Below are 17,904 nucleotides of genomic sequence, written 5' to 3'. Positions count from 1 at the left end.
TCTTACACAGAACAGCCACAATAAAATCTGAAATTCATTACGGTATCATTCACAGATTTTTTTAATAAATATGTATAAAATTATTTTAATGTAATTTTCTTTTTCTTTTGTTTAAAATATCTACCGTAAATCCTGTATATTTATAATCAATGTAACTGAAACGTATTAAAGAACACTACAAGAGAAAAAAGTCAGACAATATTTTCTAATAAAAAAAAAAAAACATGTACTAATTCAAGGAAATATAATTAGTGCATTCTTGGTGTTGGCACTAAGCCTGGATTTAATGTATAATTTATCCAAATAATAATTAAATTTATTACTAGCACATTAATCAGATTAAAATTCACAAATATTGTATGACTGTATTTATTGTTAATTAAAAAAAAACAAAAAACAAAACTCAAATAGCAGTTATCTCCTTATATATACACTTCATCACTTTTTATGGGATGTGTTAGATCACCCGTTACTGTCACGTCTGGCATAATAACACATAAAAACTTACACTTTAAACAAATGATTTTACTTTAAAGCGCTTGATTTTTTTTTTTTTTCTTTTTTTCTTGTTTTCTTTATTGTTGTTGTTTTATCCTGTGTGGTTGAGTTTGTACATAGTTTCCTAGCTCCACTTGTAATTATGAGGTTTAGTTAAAGTGACCACAGGAAGAAGCCACGTTTGTTTTGTGACAGCATACTCAAAATAGATTCAATGAATGAACAGACTGACACTTGGCTCCTATCACATCACAAAGCAAAGGCCAGTATAAATAAGATGTGTACAGTACATATATTTCCTGGTGTGAATCAACCTGCTAGTTTAGAGGGGAAAAACGCAAAGAGGTTTTATAATAATTCAAAAAGAGCACAGGTCAGTCAGCCTGTGTCATTGCCAGGTATGTTATTATTATTATTATTATTATTATTATTATTATTATTATTATTATTATTATCCATCCTAGAGGGCTCAGGCATGAAAAGTACACAAGTCTACCTACAGCTTCTACAGTAAACACCTATTTCATATTATTTCCCCATTCAACCTGTTTCTTTGTGCGCTGAGCCACGCTGTCTGATGCCCATTACAGCTCTGGATCCTTTTTTTTTTTTTTTTTTTTTTTTTTTTTTTAATTATTATCATTATTATTATCAATGAACCGACCAGACAGATCACTGGGATTAATTAGAGCATCACCATAATCACGTGTTAAGTTACGAACGAGAAGAAATATTTGTATTAAACCGGTGTCGTTTGCATATCGGCGTCTGTAATTCATCACCGGCTGTTTGACAACTAAAAACAAGGACCCGGTGACACACCTCCACGGACGGTACTGCGAAATGTGAACTGAAATGTACCGTTTCTCTAACCTAGCTTAACTAGCTTAACGTAAAATACGTAATTTAGCCTGTAATTAACGGCTAACAGCAAAGGTAAGGTACCTGCAGAGATGCGCGAGCGTGTTTTTATGTCTCACCATCATCACCGAATGCAATTTTTAGGATGATTTCAAGCTATTTTACAGCACCGTACACATTCTGGTATTTGACAGTAAGGTGTATGAAATAAGTAAAGTGCTTTATTTTGGTGTTAGCTTCCGAAATACGTGTAGCAAAACGTCCATTCACGCGCTTTGTTTGAAACTCAACGCCGGCAGGAAGGATGCGGATGAAAACATTAGCTTACCTTCAACAGCTATTACGGCCGGTATGGTCCATAATATCCATAGAATATCCATTATTGGTCACTTAAAGGGCCCAGACATTCAAAGAAAATTACGTCCTGAAAGCCATTGACAGTAACGGGCAGAGAAGGGACAGGCGGTCCTCCACCTCCTATAGAGCGATCCCAGATAGCGCAGAAAAACCAACTCAAATCTGTACCAAGTTTGGGCGAAACCAAAAAAAACACAGACAGAGGGGAGCTCCGCGCAACACGCAAACACAGTTGTGAATTGTAGGGGCTAGGATAACCCAGATAATCACTGACAGTGTAAAAAAGGTCAGGTTACGTGTGGAAAAAAGCCACTGAAAGTTTAAAGTATGTGAATTATCGATGCAGGCCATTCGTCGGGAGAATCACTCATCCCCTTTAAAGCAACTTCAATTTGCCCCGCTGTCAATCATCCGCAGGAGGACCCTCCGCTCTGCCTTACCTAGCGATAATTAAATGTTTTGGGAGCCTGAGGGGCATTTATCAAAGATGGAGCAACCGATTTTCCACACCACACCACCAGAAATACTAATACCCGCTTATTGTTTGATCAGACAAAGCTTCGGCGTGTCCGTTAGGCTCCTCTCAGTTATTCAGGACTTGTGGCGCTGTTAACAGGTAGAAGGAGGACGGCAGAGCTATTAAAGTAAGTTCAGCGTTTTCTGTTTTCTGTTCGGTCTTTGAACGCAACAGTCATTGTAAAAAGCCATGAGGTTTTTTTTTCTATTTGTTTGTTTGTTTGTTTGGTTTTTTTTTTCTTTAACTTTCCACCAGATCATATGATGTGATGCGGAAATATTATATAGGCTATGACTCTATAATATTTTACTTTTTTTTATCAGTATTATATACTCAGCAAACGATCGTATTTTTCTGAATGTTTATTCTAATCGGTTATGAGGAGGGAAAGTCATTATTAGTTTTTGGACTATAACGTATCAGTATTAGTAAATTCCTAATATATAGCGTATAAGGACTATAGTTAAGCCCGTATAACTTACTTCTAATCAATTAAGACTTAATGTACTTATTTGAATTAACCCTTTCATGCATGAATTATGAGAACCTTAATCGAGATTTTTTTTTTTTTTTTCCTGAGTGTTTTTTATTTCTTTTAGGCATGAAAAAAACAATGTGATTTAAATTTTTTATGAACCTATTTTTCATGGAATTACAAAAATGTCCACTCAGCTGGATTTTTTTCAGCAAAGAAACATGCATTTACGCACATACTTCGTAAAAACTATGATTTTTTTTTTTTTTTTTTTTTTTTTAATGCTGCTAATCTGATGTTTTCTCACATTTTTAACATTCTATAATACTAGTTATTACTCACTCAGATAATATGCAACAAAAAAACAACAACTTTTTGTTCAAAAAAACCCTGTTGATTACAGTCTAATAACAATTAGCAATTGATTTACTCTTAAATATGTTACTGCAGACCAGGTTTATCTAGAACAACAAAGTTACAGTAATGGTATGAATGTCAGTGTATGGGATGATGCATAAGTGTCCACTGTGTTGGCTGATATGGAATTAAAACAACAAAATCCATGAATATACAAGAGACCAGCTGTAGAATAACTGTCCACTGTAGTGACCACTATGCATGAAAGGGATATACTCAGCAAACGATCGTATTTTTCTGAATGTTTATCATATTCGGTTATGATGATGGAAAGTCATTATTAGTTTTTGGACTATCATGTATCAGTATCAGTATATGCCTAATATATCCCTTTCATGCATGAATTATGAGAACCTTAGTCAAGATTTTTTTCCTGAGTGTTTTTATTCCTCTTAAGGCATTTATGAACCTATTTTTCATGGAGTTACAAAAATGTCCACCCACCTGGAGACCATGTGTTTAATTTTTGAAGCAAAGAAACATGTATTTAAAACCCAGCATCTGAAAGTGATATATATGCGAAAACTATGAAATAAAAACATTTTTCATGCAGCTAATCTGATGTTTTCTCCCATTTTAACATACTCTATTGCTAGTTATTAATCACTTCATGGAGATAGTATGCAAAAAAAAATAAAAATTGTTTAAGAAAACTCTTAATTACAGTCTAATAACAATAGCAATTGATTTAATAATAATAATAATAATAATAATAATAATAATACATTTTATTTATAAACACCTTTCAAGACACCCAAGGACACTGTACAACAAGGTAAAACAGATAATCCATAAAATACAAAGAAATGAACTGATAAAAGAATAGTTATTATATATAGAAATGAAGATGTAAAATGGAAAGTAGAACTACACTCAAACATGTTACTGCAGATCAGGTTTATCAAGAACAGCAAAGTCACAGTAATGGTTTGAATGTCAGTGTATGGGATAGTGCATAAGTGTCCACTGTGTCGGCTGGTATGAAACTAAAACAACAAAACCCATGAATATATAAGAGAACAGCTGTAGAATAACTGTCCACTGGAGTGACTGCTGTGTATGAAAGGGATATATATATATAGTCTGTAAGAACTATAGTTAAGCCCGTATAACTTACTTCTAATCAATTAAGACTTAATGCACTTATTTGAATTAAATTATTTGGAGTACTTAAACAATAATATTGTCAGGGATGCAAGTAAAACGCTTATCTTCGCTTAAGATCAGTTCAGACTTCAGACAGAATTTTATTTATACTTCATGGACAAACCATTTGTTGCTTCACAGTTCATTATTTAATCTCACTAGACAAAACACTCAACCAGATGTACAATGTTGTCCATAAAGTTGGAATAAAATATTTTTACCTCTTCTCATGAAATGATTGTGACAATGTAATTTATTCTTGATAGATAAAGTGTAACTGGGACTCAGTATTTAACCATTGCAGCTGCTCAAAGGTGATTACTGATGTGTATAAATAGGAACAAAAAGAGGAATGAGTCTGAAAACAAATTCTTCCAACTTTATGAGCAACAGTGTAGGATATATGAACTATGGTTAAGCCTATACAACCTACTTATAATTAATTAATTTAATTATTTAGAATACTCAACCACCAATCTTGTTATGGATTTCACTAAAACACATATGTTCACTTTAGTTCAGTTCAGACAACTTCATTTATCCCCCCCATGGGCAATTTATTTGTATTTTCACAGTCCATTTTTCATTCTCACTAGACAGCAACTAACCAGATGGAGATAAAATATCAGAGGAAACATATATAAAGGGATGGGACAGGTTACAATAAATAAAGTTAAAAAAAATATATATATATTTATTTATTTATTTATATTTATTTATTTATTTATTTATTTTTTCCTTTTTTTTGTTTTTACAAAAACTGTACTGTACAAAAACTGTATATAACGTGATAAATTAGAACAACCATTTTGCCTTGTTTTACAGTATATTTGTATTATTTGGTTGTTTTTAATTATACCATAATGGTCTCATTTGTTAGTAAAATTATGAATTAAAAAGTAGCTTGTATATTTATCTGATAAATATTTGATGAGACCTGCATAAATTGTTTATTCCTTGGTTTTCCACAAGAAGAATTGTAGTTTTACATGAGATTCAGAAGTTTCTGTTTTCTCTTAACTTTGGCTAGACTGCAGGCCATTAAGGCAAACACAGGGGAACTGGCCGAGATTATAGTGCTCACTAAAGTAGAGTCTGAAAAATAAAAAAGACTGCAGCAAAGGTAAGCACTAAAGGTTTTATATCAGGGGGGATTGTCATCCTGGATATAAATGCACAGTGTAGTCGATAAGTATCAGCCATATTGATTCATTCTTCTGCGGTGAACGGTTCAGATATTTGGATTTGCAAGACTGCAACATGCTGAATCTCATATTAATTTGATTAGTCAAGCTGTGGTTTCATGGGAAATGCAGTTAAATCTTGAATTAATTTAACATCTTCTACTAACTGGAGTCTGACTAGCTTACAGTGAGTCTTGCATCACATGAAAGGCATCATGTGATTTCACAGGCCCACTTGTCAATTAAGTAGATCTGAACAGCAGTTATTTTCCAATAACACAGCCAGAGAACCAAAGCCAAAGTAAAATGGAACTTCCTCCAGATTCAAAACTTTCCTTCCTGTGCACATGAATCATCATAAAAATATAATCAGTTGATGTAATGCTGGCTCAATGTACATCCAAATATGTCGCAATTAATCTTCAGAAATTAGTCCCATAGAGCTGTGTTTGCACTAAGTTGATTTAAGTTGGCACAATGGACTCAGTAGCACTACTTGCAATCAATTACCATCAATCAATTAAAATGCTCTATGTGAAATAAATATGTATATTAATATTCATACATATTTCACTTTTGTTTTTATTTTGTTTTCGTAATAGGATTACTTTTTTCCAAGCAGGTCCAAGTTGTCAGCAGTGGTTGGCATAAAACGGCATCTGATTTTATTCTGCCTATTGCAAGGAGCTTTTTTTTAAAATAAAATATTAGTATAATAAATAACGATTTCCTGCTCCTGAAAGTTCTAGTAAAATAGGAGCATAACATGGTGAGTGAAAAGTGACGATAAAAATACAGATTGGTTTTAATATGATGTGATGACAAGCAGAAAAATGCCGTAGGAACACAATGAAGCAGCTGCAAAAATTACAGCTATGCCCAAAATATTACAGATGATACAGAGCACAGTAATAAGAATACTCAGTAAAATGTGAAATTCTTTAACACTGAGGGCTAGACTTAGAGGCAGACATACAGCTGTGCTCCTCAAGATTTATAGTACACAAGAAACAGGTAAAAACACACGGGAGAGATGCCCTCTGGGTAAACTGCGTCACGAGATCTGGCTAAGATACAAGAATTTCCAATAAATTATTTGTCATCAAACATTCTTTGCTTATTATGTGGCGCACCGATGCAGCTATGCAGCGGGACTCTCATGGGTTAAATGAGCCGAGCTGATTTATTTGCCTCCACTGAGTTTGACTGTATTGATTCCAGGTCACTTGACTGGCTGACATCAGATCGTGTTCAGGTGACTACTACAACACAGATGGAACAAAATGGCAAGCAGTGAGACGGCAGCAGCTTTCCCTGACTCTAATGAGTTCCATACAAGCCTAGTATTGAGTTGAGCCAGAAGAGACCTGAGAGATGTTGAAGAAATGATATTAATACTCCTCTAATATTGCCCACAGAGATATTTCAGCCATACTGGCTGCATGCATAGTAATAAAATATATGTAATGCAAAGCAGAGAGGTCTGAATGTGGCATAAATCCTCTCATGTTCCTCCAACTAAAGCAGAGCCTCCAGCGTCCTGCACTTATACTATACGGTAACAGTCGTACGATATATGCGTTGTTAGCCCATGTGAAAATCCTCATAATAAATGCAACACATTAGCTCCTATAATGCTCCATACAACGTGCACAGTGGGGAAACTGATTTTAGCTTAGACGTGCTTGAAAAATGTCTTCCAGCAGCTCAGTGTGGGGGTTATTTTGACCAGCTGCATGCTGTGATATAAAGATACTGCTCAGCAGCGTCAGAGCCATTAGTTATTTAGCTGTCTTTTTACTGTTTTATTTAATTTCTTTTCTCCTTTTTGTTCTTGTCTTACATTCTTTTAATTTTTGGGTGCTTCTGTTTTCAACAAATATAAAATAATAATTATATAATAAATTATCGAATGTAATGAGTTGGTGTTAAAGACGAAAAAGATTAATTGTTCAGCAAATGTGTGTAATTTACAGCATTAATTTCACTGTAATCATTTTCCCCACGAATGAATGAATTAGTTCTGATTTATTAATTCACAGGATATTTCACAAAATAGGCACGTGTTGTTTTGTCACTGTTAACATACAAACAGATTTTTGAGAATAATATATTTAGTTTATTTTAATTTTCTCTTTAAGATATTTACAATAATGACAAAGCTTGTCACTAATATTAATTTTGACAAAAAAAAAAAAAAAAGTACAATCGTCAAAAACAAATTCACTACATATAGGTATTCTTTGCTGTCTTCATTTTAAATGTGGGTGTTGTTTTTAGCTCTGAATATTCAATTGATGCAGTTGCTTTGATTTTATTTGTTTAAATCCAAATAATTTACACATGCGGGTAAAGAACAATTTTGATAATTTAAAATCTCATAATCACATTTGAATAACTCTTGGAAATTAATTGTATTTTGTAAATTTTATATTTTTTAGCATTTGTTTATTCTAAATTAATTTTAAAAAAATGTGAATTCAGAGGAAAATAAAGACAGAGATAAATATTTAAATGTATTCTGCACAGACCTACATGTGCAACAGGGTTTTAACATGTTTGCTTTTATAACATTATATAAACTCTACGGTATCTTTAGTATTTTCCTTGTGCAGAGCTGTGTGATATGTCATTTCATCAACAGTGCCACCCAGAGTTGAAAAGCTGAACTCCAATCATCAGAATGACTGTTGGAAAAACTGAAAAATTACCACAAAGCTTTGATTGTTTACAGCAACACTTTGCCCGAGCTTGTGTCAAGGTCTGCTGATTTTATTAAAGCTCATTTGCAAACCAGTATATGCTTTAAATTAGTTTTGGTATTTTGACAGATGAGAAGTGATATTTTCCTGCAAATTAAATTTACATAATAATTAAAATAAATGAATTTTCCTACAGCAAGGACACAGTTTATTGTGCTTATTGAAACTGAGAATATTTGCAATTGTATTCATGCAATTTGGGAAATAAAAGAAAAAAGGTTGTTATTCAGGGGAGATGGTTAGATTTAATGGCTTTTAAGAACTTGATATAACTTCTGACATGCAGATCTACTCACATTCATTCACCTAAATGCATTTAAAGGTTGAATTAAAAGACTCGGCCTGTCCGTCCCTGAACTCGCTCATCGTAATTATCTTCATTCTTCTCTGGGACAATGAAATGGACTTTGTGAGAGTAGTGAGAATGAGCCTGTGCGGTTCACAAGCCGGTTTTATCCTTTGGTATATTTAGTTTGTGCTTAACCATTTGAAGAAAAAAAAACCCAAAAAAAAACGGCCACTTCAGGCTGGAATCGATTTCACCTTGAGCTTTAAAGGGCTTACGGTGAAGTATTGCACCCAGTCTGGATGGAATGGCCTTCTCTCTGTAAAAGTTGTGATCCCTGACCCTGTGCTGGGTGAGAACGGCCGACTCCTCTAATCTACAGAGACCTTTTGCATGTGGATTAACCTCAGGATGAGTGCACGTTTTCTCAGACCGACCCAGTGGCCTTGTTTGGATTGAAGTCTGACAATTAAACTAATCAAGGTTTTAGTTTTTATTTATTTGTTTTAGCAGAAGGAGCCACCCTTGTTGTTATCCACGGTATAATCTCATACTCTAAATTAACCCTTTCATGCATACTGGTCACTATGTGGACAGTTATTCTCCAGCTGTCCTCTTATAAATTCATGGGTTTTGTTGTTTTAGTTCCGTATCAGCCAACACATCATCCCATACACTGCAATTCATACCATTACTGTAACTTTGCTGTTCTTGATAAAATAGTATAGTTTTTGATAATATAGAATAGTAATATGTTTTAGACTGTAATTAACGGTTTTCTGAATCAAAAAGCTTTTTCTTGCATATTATCTCCATGAAGTGAGTAATAAATAATATTAGAGTGTGTTAAAATGTGAGAAAACATCAGATTAGTTGCATGAAAAATGTTTTTATTTCATAGTTTTCGCACTGTCACTTTCTGATGATTGTTTCTTTGCTTCAAAAATTAAAGGCATGGTGTCTAGTAGGGGTGTTAGAAAATATTGGTTCTGCAGTATTTCATTTCACAATACTGTATCTATATTAAAAAGTACTGAATTGATATTTTTAGGTATTTATTCAAATGCAGATATGGCGGAGGTTCATTTTTGTTTTTGTTTTTTTATTGTTCATATCTTATTTATTATTATTTAATACTGTTTTATTAAATTATGGTTATTTGAAGCATCTTAAAAGCACTTTTTACTATCTGAGAGGCAGATGTTTGTTCCTTTGGAAACTAGGAGAATTAGAAAAATTTTGCGATATAGCATTAGATCCTGTTCTGATCAAATAAAAATGTGTTTAGTATTTGTACATATTTCTGGTGTAATTCAATTCTTCCAGGAAATAGTTTTTAAAAAAAAAAAAAGAAGAAGAAACAAACAAAAAATTGCCTTTTTAACAGTATTATGATATATTGTGATATATCATACCGTGATCGTAGTATTGCAATTTATATCGTATCGCCAGATTCTTGCCAATACACACCCCTAGTTTCTAGCAAAGTGGACGTTTTTGTAACTCCATGAAAAATAGGGTTATAAAAAAATTTCAATCGTTTTGTTTTTTTCATGACTAAAGAGCAATAAAAACACTCAGGTAAAAAATATCCACTAAGATTCTCATAATCCTTGCGTGAAAGGGTTAAAAGGACCTGCAGCGGATGAAACAAACACATGATTAGCTGTTTCGTAAAGGAAATATTTATTCAGTAGAAGTGAAAAAAACATGGCTGTCTGTGCTTATCTTTCATGAATAGTCTGCTCCACCCAGCCACCACCTTCCCAGCATATTGGTTTACCCCTGCCAAAAATTTAATTCAATCCTGCTAAGTTGCTACAGCTTTAATTAAATAGACCAAAAGCCTTGGCAGGATTTAATTTACTTTCTTGTTAAGTGAACTTTACAGACACTGTAGAACTTTCACTAGTGTACTGCAGAGACCTGAAACGGGATCCCAGCTCTGAAACCGCTCCCTTTCTCTAATTAAATCACTTAACATGGGTTTCCCCTGACAAATGAGGTAAGGTGAGGACTGAAATCAGTGTCTTCTCTGGTTTACGGCAGGCCACTGGCTTTCACGATACTTAAAAAGAAATGTGTTTGCACAGAGCGTGCCTGTCTGAGGGCGGACGACGCATCTTATCATCATAATAAATCTAAGCACCATTGCCATAAAACATAGGCCCAGTAAAATGCGTTTCAGCTGACAGTCATGACGAAATGAATGCCTTGATAAAATGGCAGTCATCAATCACAGCTTGGGTTTTGGATGCTAACATCATCTACTAATTGATATGAACTGTTTGCATAAATCAGTCACTGAGCGTTGATGTGCCATGAGCTGTTGTCGCTGTGGTTTGCATTTGGAAAACCAAAGTTATATATTTTCCTATAACTCATATTGAGCTGCGCTTTACACATGTACATGTCGGTCTATGGCTCCAGTGGGAGGAGATTTTTGGTACTAGACTAGAATATGGTATGTGAAAATATGTCTTATTTATTTGCACATTACAAACAGCAGAAAAAAAAACAAAACAATTATCATGCAAGTAACACTACACTGGGCTACAAAAAAATGTTTTTTGCAAGTTGTCTAGGTTTTTTCAACTGAATTAGGACCATTTTGCACCACTAAATCCAAAAATGACATCTGTTTTTCTCAATCAGGTTAGGTTTTTTGCTAATTTGATTTTGAAAAATTTGATCTTCTCACAAAATATAATAATTAATACCAAAATAAGATTGGTAAGCACACTTTATGAAACTTGTGACTTGATTCCTGTTAGGTACAACGGTGTATTCACCGCAGATGTAGCAGAATACGTTAGGCTTATTTTTGCAAGATCTTCTGGACGAAGCCATTTCATTCACCTGTAATATTAAAAAAAACATTAATCATAAATTGGCAAAAGTAAAATCTTCAGAACTTGTTTATTGCAAGAAATATGAAAGAATTTTGTATCATATGATGTGAAAATGCCCATAAATGTAAGCAAAAGTGTTAAAAAGCCAATATGTAGCATAGTTCCGAAAATTGACCTGATTGAGCCAAATTAATGTGATTTTTGGATTTAGCACACCAAAATGATCCTAAATCGGCTCAAAAAACTTAAACAATAAATTTGTTGTTGACCAGTGCTATTGTGCAGGAGAGGATAGAAGCCAAAAAAGGCTTATGTAAAAACCTCTGCAGAAATAAACAATACGTGGGGAAAAAAAACGAAATAAATATACAACATAACTGAAATAATAATCTAAAGTAAAAACAATAAAAATACAAATCAAATGATATAAAGCCTTACATTTTTTCAAAAATTAGTGTCCTTTTCAGATGCTTTTTAAATAATGATAAAGAAGATGTTGATTGAAGTTCAGGTCGAAGATTATTCCAAAGATATGGTCCAGTTCGGTAGTACGGAAGATAAAATTTACTTGAGTATCGTGTAGGATAATTGTGAATAACAGAAGACAACATAAAAAAAATTGAGTTACATGAGTTAAGTGAACATATTTGTACATGAAGACACAGGTTTGGCAAACATTCACATTAAAAACTGAGAAAAGAGGAGCAGATGAGTCGAGTCTCTTAGAAAAGCTGAGCATTCTTAACAATTTTCTTAATTTTAAGGCATGTTGATTTATAAATGGAAACAGTTTAATTTAACTTAGGTTGTTTCTCAGGACTATAGAGTTAAACTTTAATTTAAAATAAAGGTTAATGTCAGAAATGTCATGTTCAGTTCGTTTGTATGTATTTATATGTAGTGCAGGTCAGATGTTTGTAGATTGTGGTGTTCGATGATATACGACTGTGATACTGCATTTTATTTATTCAGTCATATGCAAAGTTACAAAATTATCAAACTCAATTGTATGAGCCCTGGTCTGTCCTAAGATTAGATCTGTAAGGTTTACATCTAATTGCTGCTGTATACTGTTAAATATCCGCATTGTGGGATCAATAAAGTCTAATATTATCTTATCTTAAATGTGGTCTCACTGGCGATCGAGCCTTTATGTGTAAATAGCATATGAATTTATGCTATTTCTTTTCTTTTTTATCGTGTATGTTTTTTATCTTATCCTATGAACCTAGTTTTTGTGTTCTTAATAAAGCTTGAATGAATGTATGCAATTTCATATATTTAAAAATATGTAATTATCAGTGAGAAATGTGTACTTCACTGATTTTATTTCGTTATTCTAAATTTTTTATTATTTTTAAAATTTATTTATTTAGTCAGGGACAATGCACAATATACATTAACCTTAAAAGTGTGCCAGGTTGTAGCACTAGTGCTAATTTCCACCTGTAGTCCCTGGGCAGGCTGATGTTATTGTTAAAAAAACAGAAATATAATAAAACTAAAACATACAAAAAGTAGTAAAAAATGCATGTCTATAACTCCATCTATACAAAAAAATCATTCACATCCAACCATTCCCTTATTCGTCACACACACTCTAAGCATGTTTACATTACATTACATTATATCTACAGGTTTGGTTCGAGAGTAGCTGTTTTTTCACCATTTTTTCGCCTTTTTTTTGCAAACATTTTTGAAATATTGAGATGATGACGTATTAAAAGTCAGTCCTCTGTAGAAATAAATCATATTTCATGCAGTAAAAGATCCAGTCATGCACATAGAATGTGGCTCTGAATAAAAGTTATTTCCTGAGGTTTTTTTTAATTTGATCTTAGATACTGTAAATTTGATTTTTCTGTTGGCCAGACACCGAGCTTGAAATCATCTGAAAGCTTTTACACCCTCAGAAGACACACAGGGAAAATCAGAATACAGAATGTGGTGTTCTTATTCATCTTTTCTTTTTTCTTTTTTTTTTCTGTTTCCATCTCGACTGTAGACCGTCACAGAGCAACAGATGGAGGTGCACAACAGGATATTACCACTAAGAGGATTCCTGTTTCTTTGCCCGCCGTTGTGGACTCTCGACTTTCTTTTGTTTTTTTTCTTCTTCTTCTTCTTTTTTTTTTATTGGTACAGACTCTTTCATCGTGACCCAGCTCGATTGGCACCGCTCTGAACTTTCTTAAGCCCTCAGAAACCCTCCACTATCCGTGTTGACCTGCTTGGCAAACACCAATCCCTGATCGCGTCTGCTGTGAATAACGTTAAAATGAGTAACGAGGTGGGATTAGCAGGTCTTCGGCGTGTCTTGAGTTTGACCTTTCTCTCAGAACTCTGAGGTATGTGCCAGCTCTGTGTGTGTGAATGGCCTGGTGTCAAGTTTACTCACCTGCTCTAATACCCTTACAAAAGACAGGGGGCACTTTCCCCTGCAGGTGGCTGTTAACATTTCCTTTGCAGGCTTTAAATTGTTCTAAAATGATGTTGAAAGGAATGAATACTCTAGAAAAACACGTGTCAAGGAAATAGAGACACTGAGTGTTACATACAAAGGTTGGAGATGTTTCCCAGGATATTCGATCCACACAAATTTATACACTGTTGCCCATACAGGTGGAATAATTTTGTTTTCAGACACATTCCTCTTTTTATTCCTGTTGATAAACATCACAATCACCTTTGACCGTGTGCAGTGAGTCCCAGATACACTTTATGTATGAAGAATAAATCACAATCATTCATGAAAACAGGTAAAAAATACTTTATTTCATCTTTATGGGCAACAGAGTATAAGAAGTGCTGCATAAATAAGTCACCTACTGTACACTTGTTACTCTATTTATTTATTTATTATTGCTATTTTGTAATCATTTGTAATCCCTTTGATAAATGCTTTTATATATATATATATATATATATATATATATATATATATATATATATATATATATATATATGTAATTTTTTTCTTTTTTCAATCTGTTTTTTTTTTTTATTTTGATATTGTATTTGATGTATATTGTCTTGTGCTGCTGTACATCTGAATTTCCCTCTTGGAGGGTCGATAAAGTATGCCTTATCTTATCTTATCTTATCTTATCTTATCTTATCTTATCTTATCTTATCTTACTGCAAAAATCAAAATCTTACCAAGTGTATTTTTCTCATTTCTAGTCAAAATATCTCATCACACTTAAAATAAGACATAATCACTTAAAGAATAACTTTTCAGTGAGATGTAAGAACTTATTTTTAGACAATAGATCTGGAAAATCTTATTTCGAGAAGTCTTACCAAGATAATTTTTACTTGTACCATTGGCAGATTTTTTTTTCTTAATTTAAGAATTTTTTTTTTTTTCTTTATTCAAGCAAAAAAAATCTGCCAATGGAACAAGTGAAAATTATCTTGGTTAGATTTCTTAATTCAAGATTTTCAAGCTCTATTGTCTAAAAATCAGTTCTTATATCTCACTGAAAAGTTACTCTTTAGGTGACAATGTCTTATTTTAAGTGTGATGAGATATTTTGACTAGAAATGAGAAAAATACACTTGGAAAGATTTTGATTTTTCCCAGTGCTTATCTTATCTTATCTTATCTTATCTTATCTTATCTTATCTTATCTTATCTTATCTTATCTTATCTTATCTTATAATCAAAAATAGTAAAAAAAAAAAAAAAAAAAAACGAAAAAAAAAAACATACCATGCTGCACACTTTTAATCCCCCTCAACCAAATATAGTGTAAGATTCTGTTAAAGTTACTGCCCTATGATTTAGGTTAGACTGTCTTTGTGTAAAACCTATTACATACATATTTATATCTGAAAGTACTCAGATATTATAACTGCATAGGCCATTTGAGCTTGAAAAAGTAGGTCAAGGTGAAGTATTTTCAATATTCTTCTGCTCCACGCCAAGATGCATCCACAGTATAAATTTGGTGCAGATATGTCAATGCATTCTTCAGACAATGCGATTATATTGTTGAATGGACAGACAGACAGACAGACGGATGGACAGATGACAAAACGATTACAATACCCCTTCAGTCAGAAGTTGGCCGAGGGGTAAAAACCATGACGGCAACTTAATAAAGAACACAAAAAGACACCAGAAAGGCACATTAATACACAAAAAGCAGCATACCAGGATAAGTATCAGTGAAATGGCAAAAGTTACACTTAATCTGTTAATTCTGTCTTGATAATATCACAACTGAGCAAGATCCAACATTTAAAGTAATCCTGCGAAACGTGATTAAAGATGACATTTAATACAGTCTCAGGAGTAGTTTGTGATTGCACTGAACTTCATTTACGCTCCTATTTTCCACCGAGTGTGTCTTTTTTTTTAATAATCCTGAAGGTTTTTACTGTGTGTCAGAGGTCTACAGTATAATTTGACATCCTGATTATGGTCTTCATGCTGCCACTGTACTTGTTTTTTGTGTCAGACATGAGTCATAGTCGTCGTGAAATGAAATGATGCATGGGATGTCGGAGAGTACAGATTGAGTGAGGGTGGTCATTTCAGACACGACACTGACATACTATATTTATCTCCCCATGCGCTGCCTGGAAGGGAAGCTATTTGTCCCTCTACAAACAGGTTAAACGGTCTTACTCAGCTTGAGTGAGCATAAGATACGAAGAATAAACTTTACCTCAAGTTTTTTGTTTTTTTTTTTTTACTTTCTGTATATGGGTCTAAACACGATATTTGAAATCTCTCTGGTGTGATATTTTAGAGACAATCTGACAGATTAGTGTTGCTAAATGACCCACATTTTTACCTCCAGGAGGCATTGTGATCACTTTGCTTTGTGTGTTTCTTTGTTTGCGTGTTTGTTTGTTTGTTTGTTAGCAACTTTACGGGAAAACTATTCCAACCATCTTTACCAAATTTTACCCACAGATAGGCCTAGGTCCTGGGACGAACCCTTTAAATTTTGGGCCAAGTAGGCCAAAGTTCAAGGTTTCAGCAAGGTCACAAAATCTACAATTTTCCGATCTCTCATTATTGAGCAATTTTTGAAAATTCATAAAAAAAAAATTCAAAATGACTCCGATTAGCCTCCAATTTGACCCACCCGTAGCTTATAACAATATCTTGTATCTGGTACAAAATTGTCCACATCCACTGTGGAATGTGGACTCTGTGGACATTTTAATTTAACACTGAAAATCCCATTTACCACACATTTTTCATTATAACTCAACAAATATGGATTGGAATTTAATATAATTTGACATACACGACTTGGTACCAAGCTTCAACTTTTTCTGCTGTATGGAACAACCTTGAAACTGTTTGATATAAAAAGAAATAGTCGATCCACACATGCACACCGTTCAGGGTGCTTGGCGGAGGTTTGCGTTCTCTGAACACTTGTTACTTTTAGATTTATTTGGGCTTTAGTTGGGATTATCCAAAACAAGGGGCTACTTTATATTGAAATAAATGTTGGAATGGCAATCAACTAAAGTTCGCTCTCTGACAGGACATTACTGTGTTTTGACCCATATACAGTTGCGGAAAAAATTATTAGACCATCAAAAGTCGTCAAAAACAATGGATATGCAATCCAGTACTAACTCCTGTGTGTATCATGTGACTAAAACAGACAGAAAAGAAAACATGGAATGTCTAAAAGCACTGTTTTTGTCAGTACAATGCCATAGATATTGATGTAAGAACTGAACTGATTTTATTTATTATCAAGAAAACATGGAAAATGGATAAATATCAACTCTGAAATTAAATGCTTATGAGCTATTTTTGTTGTTATTGTTATATTTGTCCAACCAAATGTACCTTTAGTTGTACCAGGCATTAAAATGACCAAGAAATTGAAGAAAACAAGGGGTGGTCTAATAATTTTTTCCGCGACTGTATGTAATTGTATCCGGTGACGCTGGTGTTGGTCTGTTTGCCTCATGTTTTCTGCATCAACAGAGAATGATGTGTTTTTAATTTAATCATTATTAAACAGCGGAGTGTTTTACTGTCGTGTATATTTTATGAGGAGATATCTATCATAGTGTTTGGATTTAGGAATCAGGCACGGTTAGTATTGAGTTCCTGTGTTTAAATTATATATTACACAGTTTGTTTGGAGTAGAGAGGCACTTCCGATATTTTCACAGTACAGTCATTCTTCACTCAGTTTGTGAATTTTATGAGTGATAGTTTTACTTCTCCAATAGTATATTATTTTTTACGTATCTTTTTTTAATGGTGTTTGCCCAGTCACGACGTCAAAGTGATTTTCTACATGGATTATATAGACACTAAAGGGTAACCAAAGGATTTTCAGACACGCACAGTTAAATAAAGTTCTAATAAAAATCTTATAGTCATTTAATGACTTTGTGGGATTTAGACGTAGAGGCTTTCACTGTTGGAAAGCGTAAAAATGGTTAATTTAACTTAGTTGCTGCTCTGAGGGATATTACCTCTTTATTGTATTTCCTTTGTATTTAACCTCAGCCCTGAGAGGAAAGACGGGAAGAAATTGAGAATCTCCAGGGGGATCC

The 17,904-nt window shown here is 33.5% G+C and overlaps 1 protein-coding gene across 4 annotated transcripts in view; it reads right to left on the bottom strand.

Moving 5' to 3' along the window:
• The window catches only part of ephb2b (eph receptor B2b), a 169,033-nt gene extending 167,183 nt beyond the window's left edge, over positions 1 to 1,850 (bottom strand). For 3 of the 4 annotated variants that reach the window (XM_030134197.1, XM_030134199.1, XM_030134200.1), the window contains exon 1: positions 1,688 to 1,850. In XM_030134197.1, coding sequence (XP_029990057.1) covers positions 1,688 to 1,739 — 52 coding nt within the window. In that variant the 5' untranslated portion in view covers positions 1,740 to 1,850. The remainder of the gene's footprint in view (positions 1 to 1,687) is intronic. The other variant, XM_030134198.1, reaches the window with a different exon arrangement.
• Positions 1,851 to 17,904: the final 16,054 nt, after the last annotated feature.

Source organism: Sphaeramia orbicularis, chromosome 5, assembly GCF_902148855.1.
Source record: "Sphaeramia orbicularis chromosome 5, fSphaOr1.1, whole genome shotgun sequence".
NCBI lineage: Eukaryota > Metazoa > Chordata > Actinopteri > Kurtiformes > Apogonidae > Sphaeramia > Sphaeramia orbicularis.
Note: the sequence above shows the minus strand (reverse complement) of the source record. Positions and strands in the feature narration are given on the sequence as shown.